The 25,127-nt window shown below is 40.9% G+C and overlaps 1 protein-coding gene across 1 annotated transcript in view; it reads left to right on the forward strand.

Moving 5' to 3' along the window:
* Positions 1-23,250, forward strand: part of LOC119116314 (leucine-rich repeat and fibronectin type-III domain-containing protein 2) — a 51,050-nt gene extending 27,800 nt beyond the window's left edge. The window contains exons 3-5 of the mRNA XM_037241611.1: positions 5,221-5,321; positions 17,904-19,300; positions 20,584-23,250. Coding sequence (XP_037097506.1) covers positions 17,925-19,300; positions 20,584-21,574 — 2,367 coding nt within the window. The 5' untranslated portion in view covers positions 5,221-5,321; positions 17,904-17,924 and the 3' untranslated portion in view covers positions 21,575-23,250. The remainder of the gene's footprint in view (positions 1-5,220; positions 5,322-17,903; positions 19,301-20,583) is intronic.
* Positions 23,251-25,127: the final 1,877 nt, after the last annotated feature.

Raw genomic sequence — 25,127 nt, forward strand, 5'->3', positions numbered from 1 at the left:
CAACACATTTCTTTGTAACCAGGCAACACTCCTTGGAAATCCACGGTCTCGGAATTTTCCGTTTATTATTCATTTCCTTTATCATTGGAGATTGATTTACTGCAGGCCAAAGACGTGCATCAAAGCAATTCAGCTTTTTTTGTCTGCTTCTTTTTTCAAAACATGTTTACCTCAGCAGCCATCAACATTTTTCTATGTGCGTTGTCCACCTAGTCTTTACTTAACAGTGCAATAAATAAGTGCACTGACCAAAATTGAGGGCAGTTTTAGTTTGTCTAGACTGGCTGCATTCACCAATACTTCTTTCATACAACCTCAGAAATGTTCTTGACAATAGGTTATACGCACTCCCACTCATCATAATACAGCATCCTGTATTTCCATAATATCAAATAAGTCAAATAATGAGTTGCACTAGGTAGCAATTTTGAATGTGTCCCCTTATCTTACATATCCTTGATTTAAGTGTGATGATCAAAATAATAGTGGGTTTATTTTCTCCCCACCTTTATTGTTTACTCAATAGTTAGCCCATTAAAAGCCCAAGGCTTGTCCATTGCTAATTACACAAGGTGCCAGCGCTGACTAGATACTAGGAGACTGAGTCTAATTCCAGCAATCAATTATTTGTCTACACGTCTTTGTTGCAAGGGAATAATTAAGAGCATATGTACTGTTGAGTGCATACATTAGCAATGACTACATTCTGCCTACGCAACCTTTTTGACTGACGAGCATTAGCTTGAGAGGTATAGTCAAATATTTGTTTGTTCTCTGAGTTATGTAAGTCAGACCGACAAAACAATTCTTCAGTAGAAAAATAAAATCAAGCAATCTTTATTATATTATAATAATAATAATAATATATATTCATTTACTGGTTAAATGAAATGGCTTTTCGAATTTCCAGTCAAACATCAAAATGTATGCAGCTGGCTTTTGTTGGAATGTAAAAACACTTTGTTTTATTGATCAAAGCATCATTGATAAACCAATGGAGTTTTTTTTCCTGCACCTAATTAAAAGATGACACACTTTATGTCAGACTACCAAACATCAGCTCATGCAAATGTGGAACAGCTTTTCATTGGCCTCAACTAGGCAACTCTCTGTGAGCTGAGGCTAAAAATATAATTGGCCCTGTTTCCTCATCGCTTCCTGCTTTCACAATATGCATAGTGTATAGGAAACAAACAAGTCCTTTATCAATCTTGAGCCCATCTTTTCACTAAATTCTTAACGTTTCCTTTGCATGCTTTCAAATAGTGGCTGTGTTGGGAGTTCTTCAGCCATCTGGGCCCAGCTCTCAGGTTGATAGAGAAAAAGGCACAAGTTAGTTTGACCCGTAATAATAGAAGCCCGTCAAGCACCTGAGCCGACCAGAGAACTCGGTCTCGTCACATCTGCAGCGAGTCCTTCTGCTAACTTGTTTCCAATCATTTGAAAATATACTGCTGAAAATATCAGTGATCCTAGTCAGTGATGATGCAGCCAGCCATGCCGGTTATGCTTGTGCTCAAGCCTCAACGTTCACCCTATATCACATATCTGCACAATCAAATAAGCTCCGTGTTGTGAGATGATTTGCTATTGCTTGCTATTGCCTGGGACTGTCAGAGATTAAATATGGCGCTTAGGCTTTGTAGTGTGAAGGACTGCATCTTAATGGGAAATTACAAGCTTCTCTAAAAATGAGCTAGTATTTTTGGCTCCAATAATGAACATTAAATTGATGGATCACTTCTTCTGTTTTCTCCCAATCTTTTTTGCGAGGTCCCATTTAATGTATCTAATAAGATCTGTCGCTATATTTTGACCTGCACTTGAGGAACAATGTCTTTAGAAAATCACAACAGGAAACTACAGTAAGCCTTTGTTCAGTTCATCATCTGAATATGTTTGTTGTGCAATGGAATAATTATATGACTATAATTATGATTGACTATATATGTTATATAATTCGATTATTAATCATAATGATTTATATTGTATGGAATAATAATTGGTTCTTCTATTTTCTGTTTTAGCCATTTTCCGGGCACACGCAGTATTGAAATATTTGAAGCTTCCAGTTACACATTTACAAGACAGCAATTTAGAGCTTGTGTGTGGGTGCATTTGTGTCTGTCAGGATACATTAGGAACATGTGCTTGATGGACAGCTGTTGACAGAATGCTTTAACTTACTTTTCAAGGTTGAGGAGGAGGAGGGGGGGGGGAATCATTTTGACCCACACAGTTCTCCAATAAATATTTTGAGATGTCAAGCAAAAAAAATGTGTCAACTTCCCTCTTCTTTTCTGATTAACCCTGACAAGAAGCACAATCGGGTGGCTGCCTGTCGCACTGAAGCACTTTGCTGCTGAGATAAGGCCAGTGGCATTGAAAACTCCAGTTCCAGGAAGTCAACACGGGATGAAAACTTTTTGTTTTTATCTCAAATTGGCATATTTATTTAAAAGTGGTTTTTAAACTCGAGTCTACCAAGTATTTATTCCAAAAAAGATGGCATTTACTCACCTAAGGGAGGCGCCTCTCTATGACTTGACTTCTGAATCAGTTGTTTGTTTCCATCAGTAGTTAATGTGTGTCAAGCACAGAGATAAATGACATGGCAAATGCCCAACAATGGCTTCCACGAGCTGCTGCAGAGCTAAAGATAGAAGCAAGCACAGCGCAGGCTTCATCAGCCCGCATACTGTCTTCTTCTTCTACATGCTGGCCTAAAAAGAGAAAAAAAAAACAATTTCCCAAGCCTCAAGAATGTGGTTTAATGGCTTGCTCTTGCACAACATAGATTATGCATGGAGCAATGCTATCCTGAACACATCCATTTACATCCATGTATGCCATTTCTAGACACAGGAGAAATAGTGAAGGTTGATTGCAGGCTTAATATGGCTTCATATACCCTGAGAACTTTTTTTGAACTCGAGTGTTTTGTTGTTGTTGATATTTTATGTGCTGGACCAACAAAATTGTGAAGTGGAATGAATGTAAAAGTGAATATGCGTACAGTCAATGTGACAAGTGTGGTGTGCATTTGTATTCAGCCCCTGTACTCTGCTGATACAGCTGCTCTCTGGAAGTCAAAAACAAACTTGTTCAAAATCAGCTCAAGATGATATAGTATGGTTTAAATCAAACCATCCCGCTGTGTGCTCTGAATAAATAAAGATTGTTCACTCACCCCTGAGCGCGCAAGAGATTGCCGAATGAGAATCGATGCATATATTTTGTCGATTTTTAATTTGTCTAAACTGAGGATGGAGCTTTTTCCCTCTCTGTTGAATGACCTTTCGTTAAACGTTGGGCAAACCGCCTCGGTCTCCATCTTAAAGTTGTCTTGACGCGTTTTCATTGGCTTTCCGCTCAGCATGAGAGGCAGCCTTGTTTTAGTGTTTTATCGATTTGACTCTTTGTGTTATGAATTTGTTTTAATGTCTTTGTTTTTAGCTGTCTGATTGATACTTTATGTGTAACACTTTGTATGCAGCTGCTGTTGTTTTTATAGTGCTCTATAAATCAAGTTGAGTTGAGTTGAAACCTTTTCCCATTCAAAAAAAAAACAATTTATAGTAGTAACAGGAAAAAGAAAAATCAATCAATAAAATAATGAACTGTCCCTGTGAAACAAAACTCAGCTTGTGTACTTTTGAGACTGACGCAGTTGAATTCCTTCATGGCTGCAAGCCACCCTTTTCTTGACCTAATTTAGTCGTGGCTTCATGGAATAAAATGAGTTCATCACCTTCATTGATTTTAATTGTCTATTTATGAATGCGTATCTCTGCATCAATCAATGCCATTCAATGAGACATGTTCAACCCCCGACTCAGCCCTTATTGCAGACGACAAAAAAAAAACAAGCGAGCAAAGAGCAGGGCTGACCACCAACCTGGGTGAAAGCTCATCTGCAAATCCCTTTCGACAGATGGAGTCAAGGTATACGCAGCGGCCTGCCAAGTTATCGTGAGGGGTGTGTTTGCCAAGAGAGATTGGATCTGATTGAGAGGAACATTACACCAGTCCTTTGATGATCCGATGATTTAAGTTGCTGCACTAGTCGGCATAATAATGATAAAATTAGAATATGCATGTCCTGTGCCGAGCGCAGATAGTTGTGAAAGGCAAGACAAAGTCAGCCTTTGCTGCATATTAAATGTTATCTTTTAGGAGTGCACCTCAGACTAATGAGGGGCATTCCACTGTTTAACGGTATTGACAAAAGTCCTGTCCAAGCATGTAGTCTCACATTTGCCAGCTTGAAAATTTGTAGGATTTTGCTTTTACAACTGCAGATGACCTTGTGGATACAATACAAAGAGCTAATAAGGAATTTGGGAACATTGTGTTGTCGCACAATTGGGGGAAACCTTATCTCCGATGTGCCATGTTTGGCTCCATCACACTGACCATAATCCAGAGTGACAGCTATTGATGACCTACAGGATTTGACTTGTACTATGCCGACAGCTACGTCTCAATTACACAGTGTGAAATTGTAACTGTCTGGAAAGTGGTTCAACTTTTACAGCTTCATGCCTCTTTGCACTTAAACAATATGTGAAGCTTGCCATCAGGCGCTTTGGCTTAAGTGCCAGGAGAAATGCAGCTTGCAGCCTCTGGAATCCCATTAAGTTTCCACGATATGCACACACTTGGCAAAAGCTAACCACTACAACCAAAGGAGTGTAATAATTAGAAAAGATGATATGATCATTTGTATTCGCACATTGCATCGGAGCTACAGTATATGTTGCTTCGATCAGTGCGATTTCTGTAATTGTGGAACAACAATGGAAGATCCATTGCTGTTCAAGGTGATAGCATCATTTTCACTCCTCGCGTCGCGTCCTTGACCACCAGCAAAGTCATTCACCTGCTCGTGAAATTGTTTATTACTACGTGGGCCATTTCTCATGAGGGCAAATCAAGCATGCACATCCGGGTGGATGTTGTTCTTGTCAGATAGATGAAAGAAACCAAGGATGCATTGCTTGGTTACTTGTGAAGGCTTGCCTCGGGAATTATCCCACAATGTATCGTCTGTGCTGCTATCACAGAAACATGTCACAGGGGGAGGGCAGTTTCAATTTACAGGGAGTCGCCGTCTTTGGAAGAAGGTTTCGGGTCTTTATTTTCCTCATAATTGCTTTGTTGCTTGATGATTCCATGAGAATGGATTCCAATTCTCCCCTGCCCTTTCTCCTCTTTCAGGTGACCCAGCACAAGTGTGACTTTGACCAAGACAACCTCCAACTTTGACATCACCAATATGTCTCTGGATACTTGAGTAGAGCAAACAAGTTACGATCACTGTGAGTATCGAGCAGAAGCCTTCTTACATACTTTCTTGCAAAATCGTTTATATGTCACTTATCATATTGGTCGTGGCCAAATGGATGTTTTGTCGAGACTACGTGGCATTTGGCCAATGGTTAGCCTTTGTTGTATAATTAGACTTCTATCAGCTCGTGTTGGGAGAATCGGGGAGTCGAATTGCACCGTGAATTGGAAAGAACATTTAGTTCTCAGTTTCAGTGACACTTTTCATTCAAACAATATCATTAGGTATTTTATTAGTTCATGTCAGTATTATATCAAAACACGTCAGGTCATTTCTTTGTCGATAAATACTCGACACCCAATCGAGTGTGTATGCCAATAAATGTTATTCCGTTGAACACAACATACATGCTTTATCCCCATAAAACAAAACAAATTCGACTTTACTGAAATGTGACACTCTTAATCTAATCCTCTTACATGCCATTGTACTTTTGTCTAGCCCGATTAAATGATACAAATCAGTGAGTGGGTGAAAAACTCCGCAAAAGCCAACGTATTCTGATATACAAAGTTGGATTAGGGTCTTAAGCCATTTGCCCAGACTCTTTCCCTTCTTATTCTATCCATCAGCCCTTTCTGTGAGGAAAATTGGCACCATTTACTGCTGTCACTGCAGGCCTCATTGTCTCCTTTTATCAAAGGGACAAAGCTGGTGTGACATTGAAATGATCCTTGCTTGTTTCAAATTTACTTTCTGGAGGAAGAAAAACAGATAAGGGCTTCCTTCGAGTAGGCAGTAGCGAGTCGGTGCCGTACCTCGGGAGGAAAAAAGGGATTGCAATGAGTGGGACAGTTGGTGGAACGATAAAATGCAATTTGCCCGGGAAATTGTGTTGATATTGTTCAAACGTGTCAGGTAGGTGTTGACCACCTCCAGGGTTTTCCCCCTGGGAGTGATCCAATATAGACTTGATTGCTTACCAGAAAATCGGAAAAGGTGGCTACCGACCGTTACCTTCTCATTGAAATGATACCGTAAAAACAGAAATACATTGCCAAAAACAGTCTTCACTTAATTCTCACTGTAAGATTTCAGATGTCTCACTCTAAAAAAAAAAGAAAAACACTATTTATTTATTTGTTTATTTATTTATTATGTGTTTACGAATGAATTTATATAAACTCTCAAACATTCTATTATACAGTTCAGTAACATTTCCTGAGCAATGCACTTGTTTCTGTCCAACCATCCAGCTCCAGTAAAATATTGTAGTTGTGAAGAGCAGTACTACAGCTTTATTTTAACAATGCAGTAAAGCTAAAATGTGAAATATATATCCTGTATTATAAAGCGGCTACAGCACAATTAAAAGTAATGAAATGCTCTCCGGTAACCGTTATGAGAAATCGTGCTTGATGTACCTGACAAAAAAAGGTCTTCCAAAAACGGTTCCAGTTCAGGGGAAGGCACAGAACCCAAAATGCACTTATAAAAATCAGCATTTACTAGTGTAGTACCTGGGGGAAGAAGCCAAACTCCCGACTGATTAATTCATTTATTTACAGATAATTAAGCAGAATGATTTTAGTGGTGCCGCCACGAAAGCTCGAGAGAATATTTGCGCTAATTAAAACTCCGCTTTGGCTGATGAATATTGAAGAAAATCATTTTAGAAAATGCTTTGGTTGCATTGTGGGTAATGGTATTAACAGTATAGCGCGTCCGTGCCACACAAAGGAGCTTTACGATCCGAATTTTGGTCATTTATATCATAGAAATCATATTAAGTGCGCTTCTGCTTTGAGCTAGGGCAATTCTAATGAGACTGTGAAACTTGCTGATGTGATGAGACTGTACAAGTTCATATGACATTATTATCCAATTGTGAGACAGACTACTTTGATCGCTTCTTGTTTATCGTATCGTAATGCATTTTTTTATGCATTTACAGCAGAAAGTGATGGCATGGTAATTGAAGTTGCCAATGGCGTCTGAAAGATTTCAGAGGGCTTTGTTGATCTTAATTATGATTAAAACCGGCGTGTTCTGTTTCAGAAAATGTCATTTCCCGTCTGCCTCATCTGCTAAAATAAGACAGTGATCAATTATTTTTTCTTGCTAGATGTCAATGAAACAGATGACAGCGTTTGTACAAAAAATGAAGCAAGACTCAACAGAAGATGAAGTGTAATCTTAAGTGGTTTATTTGAACTGTGGCTACTTTTAACCTTGACGGGGGTTGTTGTTCCCCCATGATACTTCTCGTCGGTAATAAAGTACTAAGTGAAACCTAAACAAAGTCTATACAACAGCTTTATTGCTTCATGGCGGATTGTCAAGGTCACTGAGATTCCCACACATTATCAGTGAGAGCTAAGAAAAAAGAAATGAAGGTAGAAATGGAGCTTTCATGGTGATGCCCAGCTGCCTTTCACCAAACTCAATTTGAGGCCATTTTATCATCGACTACTGCTTTTACTGGAGCTATTTCCTGGATTTCAACTTCAAATCCATTTATGTAACTCTCTACCTGTTTCTAAATTGAACGTGGTCATATAAAATAGACAAATATAATGCAGTTTACAATGTTTCAGGGTTCAAGGTTTTTTTTTGTCTTCTGGAGAGGGAATAGGGCCCGTGAAAACAAATGCCAATGTTATGCATTTTTTTTAATCTCTTTGATAAGCCAAAATATCATCAACAATGTTGCAAATTATACACAAAAAGAAAATGGGTGTCCATTGGTGATGGATGGATGGATGGATGGATGGATGGATGGATGGATGGATGGATGGATGGATGGATGGATGGATGGATGGATGGATGGATGGATGGATGGATGGATGGATGGATGGATGGATGGACGGACGGACAGTCTGTCACTGGGTGAGAATGCCCACGTCTGATTATCACTATTAAAATCTGGCTTCTACTGGATAGTAGGAAAAGTCAATAAGCAGAAATCAGCCAGCTTCCTCGCGAGCACGCCAAATGTTATCTGCAGCGTTAACAACCATGTGCGTCGTCCTATCTGTTGATGCTCTCTGAACCGGCCGCCGCTGCCGCCGCCGCTGGCTGTACAAGTGACCACAGAAGTCTCATGCGCTGCATAATCACCATGTGTGAATTGGATGAAGACTTTTCTCATGGGCAATAGCAAGAGCCTTGTGGAAAATGAGATTACACCTCTGCACAGCAGTTACAGTGGGTGACACACTTGCAGAAAGATGCTCGGCGCTTTGTTTTTTCGCGAGGTGGAGGAGTGATAAAAGTGTTTGTGTGGGTTTGGGCTTTGACTGAGGGCATTTGTATGCAATATATGTAGGTCATTTTTTCTTGTAATTCTATCAACACAATGCTATGTTAAAAGGGAATTACTGACAAAAATAACAGCAGAGGTGTCAAATTCAGAGAAGGAAAGTAAAAACCCTGCCACAGTTTGGCTTTGGCTTTTTTTGGTGGTTCCAATCAAGCGAGCTCGCCGCCAAATGGGCTCCCAGGAGCCAGCTCGTTTCATTGCAAGCACCTGTGGATAAAAGCAAACTATGGCAGCATTTCTACTTTGGCCATCTGGATTTGACACCACAACATTTTGACCACTTGCGCAATGCAATGATATAAAAAAGAAAAATACTATTCTGCCTGTAGAAAATATCATAAGATGTTGTCAGCACCTCTTTGACAGTGTCAATTAATACTGGTATTTATGTATTACCTCCAAAATATAGATATAAACTATATAAAGATCCAAAAGATCATCTTAATTGGTCAGGCATTGACAATTCAGTCAGCATCCTTTTTTTACTGTTATGTTCGTCCTTGTCGCCTCAGTCACTTCAAAACTAAAGAATTGCATGAAAAACAACCATTTAAATGGACTTGATGATCAATGTTTACTTGTCCTTGAGAGCAACTCAAGTAAATATCACAGTAATGATGAGCGTCAAGTTTCTTCATTAGATCCTTCTTGCTATATTATTACAGTCAGGGTCAGTCTATGTGCTGTTATTGTCTCTGAAGTAATCATGCAGTGCATCCTAGGAACGGCGGGATTGACAGCCTCTGAACAGGCAGGGACCCGTTCAAATTGAGGCTTAGATTGTTCTTTTGAAGGGCGCTACTGTCGACAGAAAAGCACCAGATGAGCCAGTTATGGCCCACAAATCAAAGCGCTGCACATTGGCTCATCACATACTGACATTCTCTGCAAGATCACCGGGGATGAAGGAGGGCGGGCGGGTGGGCGTCGAGACTGTCTGAACGGAGAATTAGGTGCGTTATGAGCCCCCTGAGTTGAGGTATGTGTGAGAACCAGTAGAAAAGAGAGTTGCTCCACAGCAGTAGAATCAAAAGCTACATTCTACAATTTCATTTCAATAGACGGTTGAAAAAATTCTATTCAATTGTTGAGTCATGCTTTTGTCAAATTCAATCCTATTCAGTTGTTCACTGCAAGGTCACATTTATTGTCAAAATGAGAGCTTTTATTCAACAACGACGGGGGGGGGGGGTATGTACCGTATAGACATTTGGGCATCCTTTGCGGGTGCTCGTACACAATTTTGAAGACAAACATTTTCATCTTAAGACACGAATACAAGTTCACTCACAACTCAGGACATCCACGCTTACTTGCAAAGCAAACACACAAAGCCACTCTGGGAATGTGTGGTTAGAAAGGCAAACAACTTGCAGGGCTGACTTGCTGTAAAAAAAAAAAAAAAAAGGGGAGGGGGAGGAAACAAGCACACAATACGTGTTTAGTCATTGTGGGGATTGCGACGCTTGGGAGTCCAAGCCCTGCTGTGCTTTCTTAATTTCCCAAAGAACGCTCTAACCTCCTCTACCGCCTACAATGTGCTTAAAGAGATTTTCACAAGCTTTTGGTTGTGAAGCAGATAATTCATTCGAAATTCTGTGGTTAATTAACAATTTTCTCACAAATATGCGCTGTATTAAATAGCAAGACTATATACTATCTCACCTTAGCTGGGCTGAGAGTTGAAATGTTGAATTTTTGAAGCACAGTGCTTTATCGATGTGCTCTTGAAAATCTCCCCTTGTCAAAAGAAGTAATGAGCAGTCGATGAGGATCAATAAATGAGTTTCAGGGTTAGTGATTTCAGTCTGGTGATTTTGACAGCGTGCACACTCCTACTGACGGACTTTGCCTGGATGTTAGGTTTTAAATTATTTGACTCACTTGTTTCTGGTCAGTGCAGCCAGAAAATGAGACCACTGACAGATGATGTCATTTGAGGAAAAGCTCCATTATTCATACAGTCATGGATTGTTGGTTTCCAGATTCAAATAATATTCTTCTAAAGGCACCATTCAGCTTGTGTGCTCTCTATCAATCAACAAGCAGCTGGCCATGACCTTACGCGCTAACCTCACCAAGCACAGAACACACAAATTATTCATTAATCATTCCTCTGCTGACTTCAATGTTTAGCGCTCATATAACATTTAGTGACATTCTGCGTATCTTCCGGCTCCATATTACTCTGGCTCTCTTTTATACCTTAATTGCTTCAACAGATCAAAATAGACTTAAGTCAGTCTTTGCAAACAATTCCCGCTGCCAATTGCATGGAACAAAAGTCTTGTTCGTATATCTAATCTTATTCAATCTTATAAGTGGGACTGTAATATTGCCTGAATTTGTTTTTGCATGATTTGAAAGCAGCACAACGTGTTTCATTTCTTTTCATTTTCCACTAATTAAAAACAAAACAAGTTGTACAAATAGTTATTTTATTTGTCAAGCACCCCGCACCCGTCCAAAAAATAATTTCATCTGTATTAAAATTTGGCGTCTGAGTGCCTTTGAGAGTATTGTACCGTTCTACTTGTGATGAAGAAAAAAAACAAAACGTTTTGAGAATTTCATGATGGCGGCAGCTTGTATGATCACGTCTCTGTTATCTCCCTCAAACTAAATGCGACACTTTCACCCACGTTATTCTCTAACTGCTGTTTGCATACTAAGCCACTGATGCTGCCAAGGACTTAGGAGGGGAAAAAAAGTTAATTCAGCGGTTGCAAGCAATCACGAATGCACGTTGGTGCTTCTGAGAAATGTGCGCACGTTTGAATGTCAACACAAATAAAAATCCCAAAGCGGAGCACATGACAGAGGAACAAATTTGATGTTTCTGCTTCTCCGCCGTCAGCAGCCTGTCAAAATCTAAACATAGGTGGCGTGGTCAGACTGTCTGTTTCACTTGAGAAAGAAAGCTTTTCCACCGTACACATACAAAATAATAAAAGACGGCCTGTAGGCTTTCGCATACAACGTGTGCTTTGCCGCTGGGCCTGCTCAGTTATGTTGGCACTGCAACAAAGGTAATGGATGAAGCTTGTGATCTGCATCATCCCAACCATTGCCACAAAGATGACATGTGAAACCCATTTTTTCCCCCTCCTGCTTGTTTCTTTTTTCTTTCACAGAAACAAATCACATTCTGTCAGACGCTAGCTGAAGTTGTCCCTCCTTTCATTCATTCTTAGCCTCTCAGGCATAGTTGGAGAAAAAAAGATTGTCTTGACGTTAGCGATCCACTTTCACTCGGCCTCCCTTTGCTTGGATCGACCGTCCTCTGCAGTGTGATCCATTTTCCCTGGTGGATGTTCCTGGGCTGTAGCTCTCATTTCCCCCCCCCTCCCATTCTCCCTACCAGTCTCTCCGCACTGCCTCCTCCCTAATGCATGACTACGTGTTGCGTTGCCCCTTCAGGCTATGTGTGGGATGGTGTTGTAGGCTGGCAGCCTCTGATAAGACAGTGAGTGAGTGAGCTGCTATATTCCGTCTAAATTTTTTGTGGTCAACCAGGAGGACTTTTTTTCCCTTTACATTTAATTAAAAAAAAGAGAGATCACAAAGTTAATGCAATAGCTTTCTATGCCCTTCGGTTAAAATATTTTTCCACAACTTGCTTTATTTTTCATCCACTTGGAATGTTGTAGGCAGATGACAAGTTCAGCAACTAGTCACCCGCAGAGAGCCGACGTGTCTCCAGTGGAGAACATAAGCACTCAACTAAAATATCTTAGATGCTCTGTGCAAGGGTCGTTCCTGCTTCGGATTAACATCGAGCAGCACGCAATAAATATAACTCAAAAGCCAACACCTGCAGTACCTCACACCTCACATGGAAGAGAAGGTGTGAATTCATGCTAATTAACTGTGCAAAAAAAGAAGAAGCAGAGGTGCAGTAATGCAGTGTATACATCAACAAAACATTGACAGTTGTGACATGCACAAAATGTTCCTTGCTACCCTTTGCCGCTTACATTGAACCAGCTTTAAGAAAACTTTCCTTTCTGACTTTATGAAAGATTTAGTATTGTGATGATATGAGCACCTCCAGCTGGACTCTCTTTCTTTCAACTTTTGAATTAAAAGCTTTCCTCAGTGGACCAACACGCCAAACGTATAGAGGATGTTCAATTTGACTCCTGAGCCTTCTTTAGGAATACAATGCATATCATCTTCTTCTTCTTGATAGAAATATCTCCCAGGTTACTCGTTTTACTCTCTCAATTTAGTGTTTGACTTGGAGTTGTGGGTATAGGGAATAAGAGTATTGTTCAATTAATTCTAAATGGGGAAAGAGTCATACTGGTAATCATCTCTGTTTGGCTCCTTATGGGAGAGTGAGGCATCGTGAAGCGAGCATTGATCGAGGCTTTGCTAAGAATGGAAGAGGAGGGCTGCCAGACTGGCTGGCTGGCTTTGTCGCTTTTATTGTACAGTATGGATGCTTTGCCTGACCAGACTTGCTTCAAAATAGCCACAAAAGCTCACATTTGCACTCAGCCGCCCTACGAAACAGATCAAATATCAAGGGATTACTCATTCCCTGCCTGAGTGTTGATTTTTAACAAATGCATTATTAAGATTTGTTTTAGAGTGGTGGTAACAGAGCAAAATTTCATTATTTTTAGTTTTTTTAGTGGAGTTCATAAATAATATTTACATTAACGCATCCAACAGTATAATGTCGGCCAAAATATGAAGCAGCTCTACTACTTTGCTGCAGCGAGTAAGAAACATAGTTTTAATCTGCCTGCCGTTTCCGCTCCAATCTTCTGAGCCCAGCCATGATACATGTGTTAACTCCAAATGACCTCATTCTCCACAAGGAGAGGAACGTGCTATTGCACTTGGCTGGAACGCCAATCGAAAAGATTAAGATACATCACCAATTTATAAATAATCTTGGCTAGAAATATAATGAGGTAGTTAAGTTTATTACAGGTTATCCTGTTATAAAACACATTTTTAAATGATGTACTTTGAAATTTTGATTTATGATATATTCAGACACTAATGATTGGTCCACCAACATGTTGAAAACAAGACCAGTGAATATTTAAAAAAAAATGATAAGGAGAACTGATGCAGTTATTTTTCTTTCTAAGCTAATTAAACCTCATTTGACTCATTTTGCCTCAAGTGTTGAGGCTGTATCTGCCCTCTACCCATTTTTACATACACGGCTCCAAATGAATTAATTTTATTCTCTTGATAATTGTTTCTAAACCTTTTGTGTTATCATTTTATGACTAATGCCCGGCTTGCACTGGTTTTATATGAAAACAATCAAAAGTAACCTGATTGAGGTTAATGGCAAAATGAAGAGTCACCTAACAATAGCGCCAGCTAATTTATATTCGGCAGCAATTGAAGTGAGCAGTATGTATCGTCTACTAAACAGCAGGTTGCCGTCATTTTCAGTGCTGCCAATGGCCGTGCCAGCAGCGTGATGATGACATGAATCCTACAGATGGACAAACAAGCTGTGAGAGGAGCTCCATTTTTCTGTTTAGCTACTTTCATAATTTAGGTTGTCCATCTGTGAGAGTTGTTTCTTGAGAGGGATGAATAGCAGCTCTCAGTCCACTCAATAACTTTATATACAGTTGAAGCTTAATTCACATTTTCAACATCCTCATGCTTATTTCCAAGCAGCATGAATGTCATTTGTAATCGTTTTTTAACTGTGAAGCAGATGTGCGAGTCGCTCGCCCACTGCGCCGCGACATAAACACACCTAACTTGTGAGATACAATTTGGACTGTCAGTTCCCACACATGCCAGAAGTAAGTTTGCTGCACAGAAAGTTTCACCAAGCTGTTGGCCTGTGACGTCTTATCAAAGCGTAAGAGCAGAACGAGAGATGAAAGACGATGGCAAGTCTAGTTCACTGCAGCAGCTGCTTGTAGCTTCCTTCAGGAGATTACAGGAGTGTATTTCACTTTTTTACCCGAGTGTGTTGAAAGATTCTCAACTCTGGCGAAATAAAAGAAATCACAAAAGAGATGAAAATAATATGATTTTCTATTTGGAGCTTCGGGCTCATTTATCATGTGGTTGTTGCCATCGAGGGATGAGGACGCACTCAACGAACATCTCATCTCCCACATGGTGAAACTATGTATAGAGCACTTGGATATTTGTTTGACGTAGTGTTCCAGGCCTGGTTGTGTTCAAATTAGCATCCCCCGCTCTTAAAAATACATTTTTTTTTTTAAAATCAAGGTTGAGAACATTCTTTCCGCAGGTTTGGTCAATGCATTTTTAGACATTTCAGGAACTGGATAATAAAAAGTGATCACAGTCATCTTGGGTTTCTCAGCTCAGTAGTGGAAAATGAAAAAGCTCAAACCGTAAATGAAGTCGTCTCAAAAAGCTTTCTGCCGTTAAGCCATTCACGCGATGATTGGAAGTCACCACCGTGCAATGCAGCGACGAGAAAGCTCCAGTGATTTCGCATGATGTTGAAGTTGAGCGCCATATTGGATGTCCCCAATGCATTATCATTTAGGTTCAGTATTTCACATGGTAAATACTAATATGAGTCTTACAAAACTGTATGGAGTGTCGTGTTGATTAAGCTTGTGATTAAGAATGCCATTCAAATGTTGCCTTCACAAACAATGTTATTCAATGTGTGTAAAAACAATCATGTTCTTCAAATCATTGCAGACAAAAGTTGCAATTTCTTCTCAACTGAGGCTTAGAAGTCTGGGACTGTGATAGCACACAAGTGTCACAGTAAGTGTTGTCTTGAAATACACCAAAACAATGGCATTTTATGAGACAATTAGTCTGCCCCATGTTTTGTCAGTACACTTGGGCACTTTGCACTTATCTTAGTGGCAGTGGCATTTTGGCATATACTAATTAGCTCTATTTATTTTGTGGATGGAAACAAAATGTTTGCGTGGGCATGAACAGACTGGAAAGCTAATCTGCAGCCAAATGGTAATATTGCTGCAAAGTTCATTTGACGTGTTTTGGGAGGAGTATATGCAAATTGATGACAACAGTACATGCAATGTGGTTTGTCAAACGTGAGATGAATCTCAATGGCTGACTTTCCATCTTCAAATCATGCGTCTGAAGGCAGGTGAATACCCACGTGCACAATGGTGCCAGGAAAATATTGAGTTGCATTTCTTTGAAATGCCAGACGCAAAAAAAAATCTTTTTTTGAATGCCATGTTGCACAGGATGAGCAGATGCATTGAATTCATGCACTTGGAATGTGTTAAATGTTGCTTTTTGGGCTTGTCCAAAGAGAGAGATTCTTTACGATGACTCGGCAATGTTTGCCTCTTCCATCAACACTCCAAATTGGATCACTTCAAACTTAATTTAGCTTCCAAATCTTCCCTGATGAAAACCCTCAGCACTACTTCAAGTGCAAAACATCTTTAGAATTCTGCAAGCTCCATTTCTTTTACAACATGAATAGTGTTCGGTGTATTGTACAGTATATGCCTTGTTTTGCATGCTATACCAAAAGATTTATGCAAAACTCTGTACTCTTCTCTGCTCACATGCCTATTTAAACAAGCACTATTTAGTGCATGGCTGTAAAAAAATCTGTAAATATCATGTAGAGCAGCTGTTTGTCACATAGCTGAAATAACAGAAGACAAATAAATGAGACTGCAAAGTTGGTTAAAACATCGCAGCATATGTTTTACATTTGGGGCGTCTTTACATGACCTTTCACCCAGTGAGGAAATATGACTGAGATTGCAAGGTTGAAATGTACACAAGTGCAGCCATCACAGAGCATCTTTACACTATGTCCTTTCCCTTAATGCATTGTAAGGCTGGATGCGCCTGTTGGCATTTCAGCAGCAGGCTTGACCTTTGCCTCGGCCATTTCAGATAGTGTTTGAGCCTGGGAAAAGGCCACTAGTAAATGGATCCAGACCTTAAACACCCTGCATGTTTCTTATTACTTGGTGTGGGAAAGCCTTATTCAGGAAAGGTCATCTCTCTCTGTCTCAGTTGGACTGACTCTGCTTCCGAACTCCAAAGTCAATTTGATTCAAGTTTTTGGACTGACTCTGCTTCCTAACTCCAAAGTCAATTTGATTCAAGTTTGAATGGGAATTGTTCAACAAATTGGATATTTCTAACGCCTTTAAATGTGCTTTTCTGTTGTGTATGAATGCCAACAACAACGTGACAACGACCACACAAGGTCGGGCGTGAATACATCAGGGTCACTCACTGCCTGCCGATGATCAGGGACCAATGAACAACGTGGAGTGGGTGGAGGAGGGTTGGCTTCACAAAGTCCATTAATCCCTGATAATTGTACACCTCGGTGGCATTAACCTCCTTTTACCACGCTCGCTTGATCATTAGGTAAAATTTGATTTTATTATTTATGTCTTCAATTTTTTATTCAATGGTAAATGGACTGCACTTTACCAAAGGGCTTTACATGATCTCAAATTGACCCATGACTGGAAGGCGCCGTCAAATTATTCATCGTCATCAATGAAGTGTTCCCATTTGTCAGTTTTTCTGACAAGAAATATCTCTACGGTTTACTAATCCAAGACCAATGTGTTGGTTTCTTTGCATGGATTACATTTGACTTGTCTGCGACTTGATTTTAATCTCACCGATTGAAAGATTTGCGCCGCTTCTGTCTCTTCATTATTCTCTCAATTCCTTTGTGCGGGAGCGCAAATGGGATTTTGGAACTTGGGGTCAAAGTTTCTAAGAATAAATCAGTACATAAATCCGGGTTCAAGTTTGTAGAATTTCATTTGATGGGGTCATGAAGGTTATATCCATTAAAGTTAAAAGCTTTCTTATGTATTATAGCAAACACAATGTCAGTGAACCTTCAACATGACACGTGTGCCCGACACTTATGTCCACATCATTCTTATTTTCAAACTATCTCCTAAGCATATGCATCACTGAGCCGGAGCATCATTTCAACTATTCCCATGGGCTTTTTTACTCCTCCATTACATTGCAAATTTCGATACATCTCTGAATCAAGCTTTTTAATGAGTAGATGATAATGTGATTATCTCATTAAAACAAATATGTTTGGCCTACATAAGCTAAGATTGTTAGTTTGTGAATTGGTGTTTCTATTGTATACACGCAGCAGTTTGTCTACATTTTGCGTTAAATATTGGTTCGGATTGTTTTTTGTAATCGTGATTTGTTATTTTGACCGGAAATGTCGTGAGCAGCATTACAAATGTCCATTTTAGTATATTTCAGCGATCATAGAATACCCAAGTGAATCAAATGTTTTCCTTGTCATTTCTGCAGGTCTCCTTTGTACGAAGTAACATGGACAAAGTGGTCGTCAGTCTCCTGCTGCTGGGAATCACCTTCACAATGGCCCACGCATGTCCCAAATACTGTGTGTGCCAGAACCTCTCCGAATCTCTGGGGACGCTTTGTCCTTCCAAAGGCCTCCTCTTTGTCCCGCCGGACATTGATAGACACACTGTGGAGCTCCGATTGGGCGGGAACTTTATCCTCAAGATAACCACTCAGGACTTTGCCAACATGACAGGTCTGGTAGACCTCACCTTGTCCCGCAACACTATCGGCACTATCCAGCCTTTCTCCTTCATCGACCTGGAGACCCTGAGATCACTGCACCTCGACACCAACAGATTGACTGAGCTGGGGCCGGACGACCTCCGAGGTCTGATCAACCTGCAGCATCTGATCCTCAACAACAATCAGCTGAATCGCATCTCCAAAGCAGCCTTTGACGACCTGATGCTGACCTTAGAAGATCTGGACTTGTCATATAACAACCTACGCAGCGTGCCTTGGGAAGCCATCCGCAAGATGGTCAACCTCCATCAGATGAGTCTGGACCATAATCTCATCGCATTCATTGCTGAGGGGACTTTTACAGACCTGGAAAAACTGGCTCGTTTGGACCTAACTTCCAACCGTCTGCAGAAGCTGCCACCGGACCCTATCTTTGCACGTTCCCAAACTAACGTTGGCATGAGTACTCCCTACGTACCGCCGCTATCTCTCAGCTTTGGTGGAAACCCATTGCACTGCAACTGTGAGGTGCTTTGGCTTCGGAGGCTGGAACGAGAGGATGACATGGAAACCTGTGCTTCTCCGACGAGTGTAAAGGGACGCTACTTCTGGTCTGTCCACGAGGAGGAATTTGTTTGCGAGCCGCCCCTCATTACGCAGCATACAAACAAACTGCTAGTGCTAGAAGGCCAAACTGCTAGTCTCCGCTGCAAGGCAGTCGGTGACCCGATGCCAACTGTGCATTGGGTGGCCCCCGATGACCGACTGATCAGCAATTCTTCTCGAGCGACTTTATATGAAAATGGCACTCTTGACATTACAATCACGACGTCCAAGGATTATGGAACCTTTACGTGCATCGCTGCAAACGCTGCTGGGGAATCCACAGCCTCCATCGAGCTGTCAATCATTCAGCTCCCTCACCTGACAAACGCTACAAACCGTACCACGCAGTCCAAGTCTGGTCTTTCAGATATCACGAGTTCAACCAAGATCAGTAAAGGGGAGCCTAAAAGTCTGCCTGAGAATGTGGTATCTGTCTCCGAAGTGTCCTCAGCTTCAGCCCTGATTAAGTGGACTGTGGGCAAATCAACACCAAAGGTTAAAATGTATCAGCTTCAGTACAACTGCTCTGAGGACGAAGTTCTCATTTACAGGTAAGAATTAGTATGAATACAATTACATGATGTCCAAGCGGCCTCTGTTGTCAAAACAGCTGTACCAGTCAGCCAATCGCGATGTTTGTTATCATCATCATCATATTTTCCCGTGTACAAAGGTTGCTCCGCGAGCTGGCAAGCGTAGCGTAGCAGCTGAGCAGCAACCGTTCCTGTGAAAGTCATCAGTCATCGTCTCCGTAGCGGCAATTGAATGACACTTCTGACATGTATCGTTAATACGAAAAGAGGCTGATTTATTAGGTGGTTTCTTTTCAAATGGAGGGATTCAGCGGGATTTTTATTAGATTCACTTAGGACGTCTGACTTCAGAGGGTTGGAAGCAATGAGCGACAACTCATTTTACAATATGAATGAACTTTTCACTACATTTGTGTAAATGTGGCATCTGATTGAAAGATCAATTTCTTCCATAAAGCGACTCAATCTATTGTCGAGTAGAACAATTCAATTCAATGCACACGGTCTTTCTACTAGTATTGCTTGTTTGTTTTTTGGCTGAGATGCATATGTGGCTGACAAAATAGCCAGATTGCCCCCGAGAGGTGATGATAGAGGTTGGCATTTCTACGCAGCGTTCAGCCCCGTTGCGTTCACACCCTGACTGTGCAACGACACAAAACAGACTTGCTTCTGTTGAAGCCATTCACTTTTCCATTTACTTCCTCCATCCACGTATGTCATTATTTTGTCTTTGTTCGGAGTGCTGTGGAACATCCATGTGCTGTTTTGCAAACCTGTGAGTGAGGTCTTTCAGCATCCTCAATAAGAACGGGCTAGACAGATCTATGTTTGCAATGTTAAGACTGAATATCAATTATAGAGCTTGTGGAGGGAGGATTGCACAAGTTCCCTCATGCATGAGGAAAAAGTAGTGTCTTCCTCATTATAGAAAAAGGCTATTAACAATGAATAATGAACTGCAGCAGCGTATGGTGCAGGGAGTTCAGAAGGATCAAAGCTAAAAATAGAGATAGAACAGTATCAGTTTTTTTCCAAAGATAATTCTTGTTCAAATAGATTTGTAGACGTACTTTACTCATTTGAAAGAGCTATGATCATTAATTCAACCTTTTACTGCGACAGCTTTTTAATTTAAAGATCCGCCCGGCTTTCAAAAACATGGTGCAGATTACTAGGCTGTTCATATTGAACCCTTTTGTTGAACGACTCGATATGAACTATATTCTATATTAGCAGTATATTTTTGCATTGTGCAATGTCAAACAATGTCTTCCTTTTTATCATCTGTGTGCTTCTAGGATGATTGGCATGACTAACAGAGCCTTCGTGGTCACCAATCTGGTCCCAGGGATGCAGTACGATCTGTGCGTATTGGCCATCTGGGATGACAGTGCCACCACACTCACAGCCACCAACATTGTAGGTTGTGTCCAATTTATGACCACCGATGACTATCCCCAATGCCAGTCTCTTCACAGTGGTTTCTTGGGTGGCACCATGATCTTGGTCATCGGCGGCATCATAGTGGCCACGCTACTGGTGTTCATCATCATCCTCATGGTGCGCTATAAGGTAACCAGCGGTATCCAGACTATAAAATTACCCAGCGTGAGCAATACGTACTCACAGACCAACGGGGGTATGAACAGGTTCAACGGCGCCCCGCCGCAAGTCAAATCGGCCGTGGTGGTCATGCGTGAGGAAATGGTTGAGTTTAAATGCGGATCCCTTCAGAGCAGTATCTCGCCATCCTCGTCCTCCTCCAACTCGCTGGATAGCCAAACGGGGAGAAGGCTCGGTGACTGCTACAGTATGCAGGCAGCTGAATGCAGCACCCTGCCCAGCAGCAAGTTCCGTAGGAACAGGCACAGCCACAAACAGCAACCAAACCTGGACCACCTTTTAGGAGCCTTCACCGCAATGGAGCTGCGAGGGACCCCAAGGGACCGTCAAAGTGTAGCTGGCCCCTCCACCGCTTCCAATACTATTGTGACAGGAGCTGTCGCGCCCCTATCCGACAAAGAACCTCTACTCGGAAGAGCCGAGTCCACCACCATGCTGGGCCGTCTTCTCGGGCTGCCCCAGGAAGGTAAACCCAAGAGGAGCCATTCCTTCGACATGGGTCACGTGGGATCCACGCAGTGCCGTGCTAGCTATCCTCGCAGGATCAGCAACATTTGGACTAAACGGAGTTTGTCAGTTAACGGCATGCTGCTGCAGTACGATGACAATGAGGATGATAAGCCGAGTTTAGAGGGCTCGGAGTGGGTGATGGAGAGCACCGTTTGAGTACTATTGGGCCAATTGCACTGGACCAAATCCACTTGATCAAAATGATAGACTCGAGAAATACGTGATCAAAAGGAAGGCGCGTTACACACGGGACCAGTGTTTGTGTATTACCACGTCAAACTTATCATTTTTCAACAAAGCACTTAACTCGGACAGTCTTCGAGTATGTGTACAAAATATTTCACCTTTATTGACTCTTGGATTGCACAGCAATGGCCTGGAATACTTTCCCTCAACTTGGCACAAGCAAAGAGGGAAGAGAGACAAAATATTCGGAGCTCTTTATCAAATGAATTGACTGCCAAGTGGATTTGCCGCAGTTATGGTGAATGGGATGTACTTTTGTGTGACCCCGCCGCGTGAAATAAGACTGGCGCCACAGTTGATCGAAGGACCGCAGGATCACAATGTGGGGGCGGCACCGGGTGATTTAAATGTTACTTTTATCAAGGTTTTTTTTTAATCATTTATACTATTTATTATTTTGACTGATACATCAAGTTACAGATGTACAGCTCGGTTATCCAGCATCATCCAAATCTCACAAAAGGTAGCCATTTCCAGTCACATCAAAGAGCAAGCACAATATTTATTATGCGGCCCTTCTTTCAACATCAAGTAAAAGATTGAAACAGCACATTTTTCTTGCCTTCTACTTTGGGTAATGTAAGAAACGTAGCACAAAGCAGGTGAAATCGTTTGGATCCAGTCTATGTTCACTCTCATTTGCTTTGCATTCCATTGGTCAAGCTGATGACAAAGGTCAGATGAATCTAGGGAATGTTGTGTTTTGTTTTTGGCAAGGCCAAAAATTGAGGATAATGCAGTCTAGTTAGGTTAAAAATCAGCCCGAAATAACGATAGCAAAATGAGAAAAAAAGAATATCATATCATATCTGTTAAACCAGATGGCACGGAAGAGAAAGGCTGCTGCGGAGTTGATTCATTCTCTTTCATTCAGAGTTGTAAAGGACTCTTACTTTTACTTCGTGGCTATTCACAATGATTGACTAACTAAGATTTAGCCACTCCCCATTTTGATGCCTTTCCCAATATCCTGTGGGTTTTTGCTGCATATGATTCTGTTGGATGTTTCTATATTTTTTTAAATTGATTTGATCCCTTGGTGTAGCATTCTGTATATTGGCATATTTTGTACAAATAACTGGTTGGAATGTAAACGTGGGGAAATCATTTGGTGATGTTTTAATTTTCATTGCAAGCAAACAGTGAAGGTGCTTTACTGTGGTGTACTAACTTGGTCGTTTCTAGCTGGCTCAGTAAAATGGGATTTTCCACAACTGCAAGACGAGTGGCAAACTACTTCTTTTTAAAATGTCAATTTAAAAAAAAAAAAAAAAAATCACTCCAATCAGAAACCAAATAAATCCTTACTGACAGACATTGTCTTTTGTTTCCCCTTAGATCAGATTGGTCACTATGTTGCCATGACTTACAGTACCTCTTGTCCCCACTACATCAGGGTAACCAAAAAAAAAAAAAAAAAAAACATTTCCCAAGAAGTGACGACATTGTTGATAAAAGAGACATTTGTATTTTGTGAATGGACAATTTAACTTACTAGTTCTATTTGTGTCATCCCTTTTCACGCTGCTAAGAATACAATTGTGTGCGTGACTCGGCTTAGTCATGATTCTGCGACTCAAGGATTTAAAAAAATATATATACGAAAAAAACCTATGTGTGAAAACATTTTTGCTAAGAAGAAAAAAGATATATAAAATGTTGGTAAATTCTGTTGGCTATTGTTTTTACTCCAACATCACACACCAGTACTGTCATTGTTTATTAGGGGTGGGCCGATGCATTGCTTTCTCAGGTCCAGTTGTTGTAATCAGGCCAGTTGCTGCTGACTCACCTCAGCACTGCCGATATTACGCATCACCAGTACACGCTGCTCCTTGCCAGGGCCCGCCCTAATTCATAATCTGCCTGGATGTAATCTAATTGTAAGTATCATCTTATACGAGCTAAATGTTGAGTAAAGCTTCTGTACCCTATGAAGACCTGAAAACGACTTCGAGACTTGCTAGCCTTTTCGCTGAAGAAAGAATTCTGCCATACATTGCCATTTTCCGGTTCATTGAAACATACATTTAAAACCAAATAACAAAAAACTCTTGTTTCTGAAAGAAGTTAATGTGAAGGTGAAATTGGAACCCGCCGGAATATTTTATAACTGATATCCTATTTTTCTAGCTCCCTGGAACAAGCATTTGCCTGATATCTCCTGGGTGATTTAAAAATATCCCCAAATGCAATTATGGTGGGGATATGATTATGTTTTCTGCTGGATGGCGAGGAAACACAATTGCATCAGTTGCGGCTAATCAATAGAGGGTTCTAGGGCACCACCTTACTTTCCTTGAAGTCAAAGGGGATGTATAAAGGTAGGTGAACATCTATTTTAGATGAGCTGGTTAAATAATAGTTCATGAGGAATCAAGTTATAGATAAAGTTCATTTCAAGTTTCAAGTTTGTATGTACCACTGTAACTTTGAAGGTAAGTTTGCTTGCAGTTTATTGCCATCTAATTGTAACTCTTATTCTCATCAGTCTTTGGAAGCTGCTGTCTGTTGACTTACATTTAGTTGTGATATATTTTCTGCTGTCTTGCTAAAAATGATCCGAAAGGAGCCTCGGGGCTCGTGAGAGCGACCAGCTGCGCGCCATTATCGCCCACCCATCATCCTCCCTCGAGCTCCACTGAGGTAAGTTGGGATAAAGTGCCTGCCAGTTGTCTAGACTTGTCTCCCATTGAAGACGTGGTGTATTTTGAAGCAGAAAATATGTCAACAGAGACCCCAGACTGTTGATGTTGGACATCAAGCAACAATTAAGAAGCTTCCACCTCCACAATGTTCTCAGGTGAGAAACACTTCTTGTTTTCAAAAGAAATAATCATATGTGAGCAGCAGGACATTTGAGCCAAAGGTGGATGTCGCTCATGACCACGATAATCTGTGTGGGAGACTGTAAATACTAGATTACCTTTACAATATACAGCAGGGAGCAAATATGCCACTAAACTAAGCCAGTTGTTGCGTTAACCCCACCTCTACCCCAAATAATTGTTTTCCTGTGTGTCACCCAGCTGGTAGGGAAAATCAAACGTGGATCCCCCCTCCCTCAGTAATATGAATAAAGTATGGCAAGCTTTCAAGTCACACGAAGACCTCCAGAAATCAAAAGTGCATTATGTTTTCTCAGACATATCTGACAGGAGAAAAGATTCTACAATCTCTTCAGTCATGTCCGACATACGGCAGACTACCTGTGTGACCTACAAACTAAGAGAGGATCAGAAAAGGAAGAGAAACAGGATTAACTGGGGCTAGAGAGGCTACAAGATTACATTTAACCACCTTCAGCGATTGTGCTAAGGTTGCATCTCAATGGCATAGTTCTTGATATCTTAAATTGACCTGAATTTTCAAGTGTTGTTGTAGTGTGAGCTACCAGCCGAAACTAAAATAAGCCTAGAAAAATAAGCCCAAGCACATTTGCCCAAAGACGGCACTTAGTTCA

This window comes from Syngnathus acus, chromosome 22 (genome assembly GCF_901709675.1).
Source record: "Syngnathus acus chromosome 22, fSynAcu1.2, whole genome shotgun sequence".
Lineage (NCBI taxonomy): Eukaryota > Metazoa > Chordata > Actinopteri > Syngnathiformes > Syngnathidae > Syngnathus > Syngnathus acus.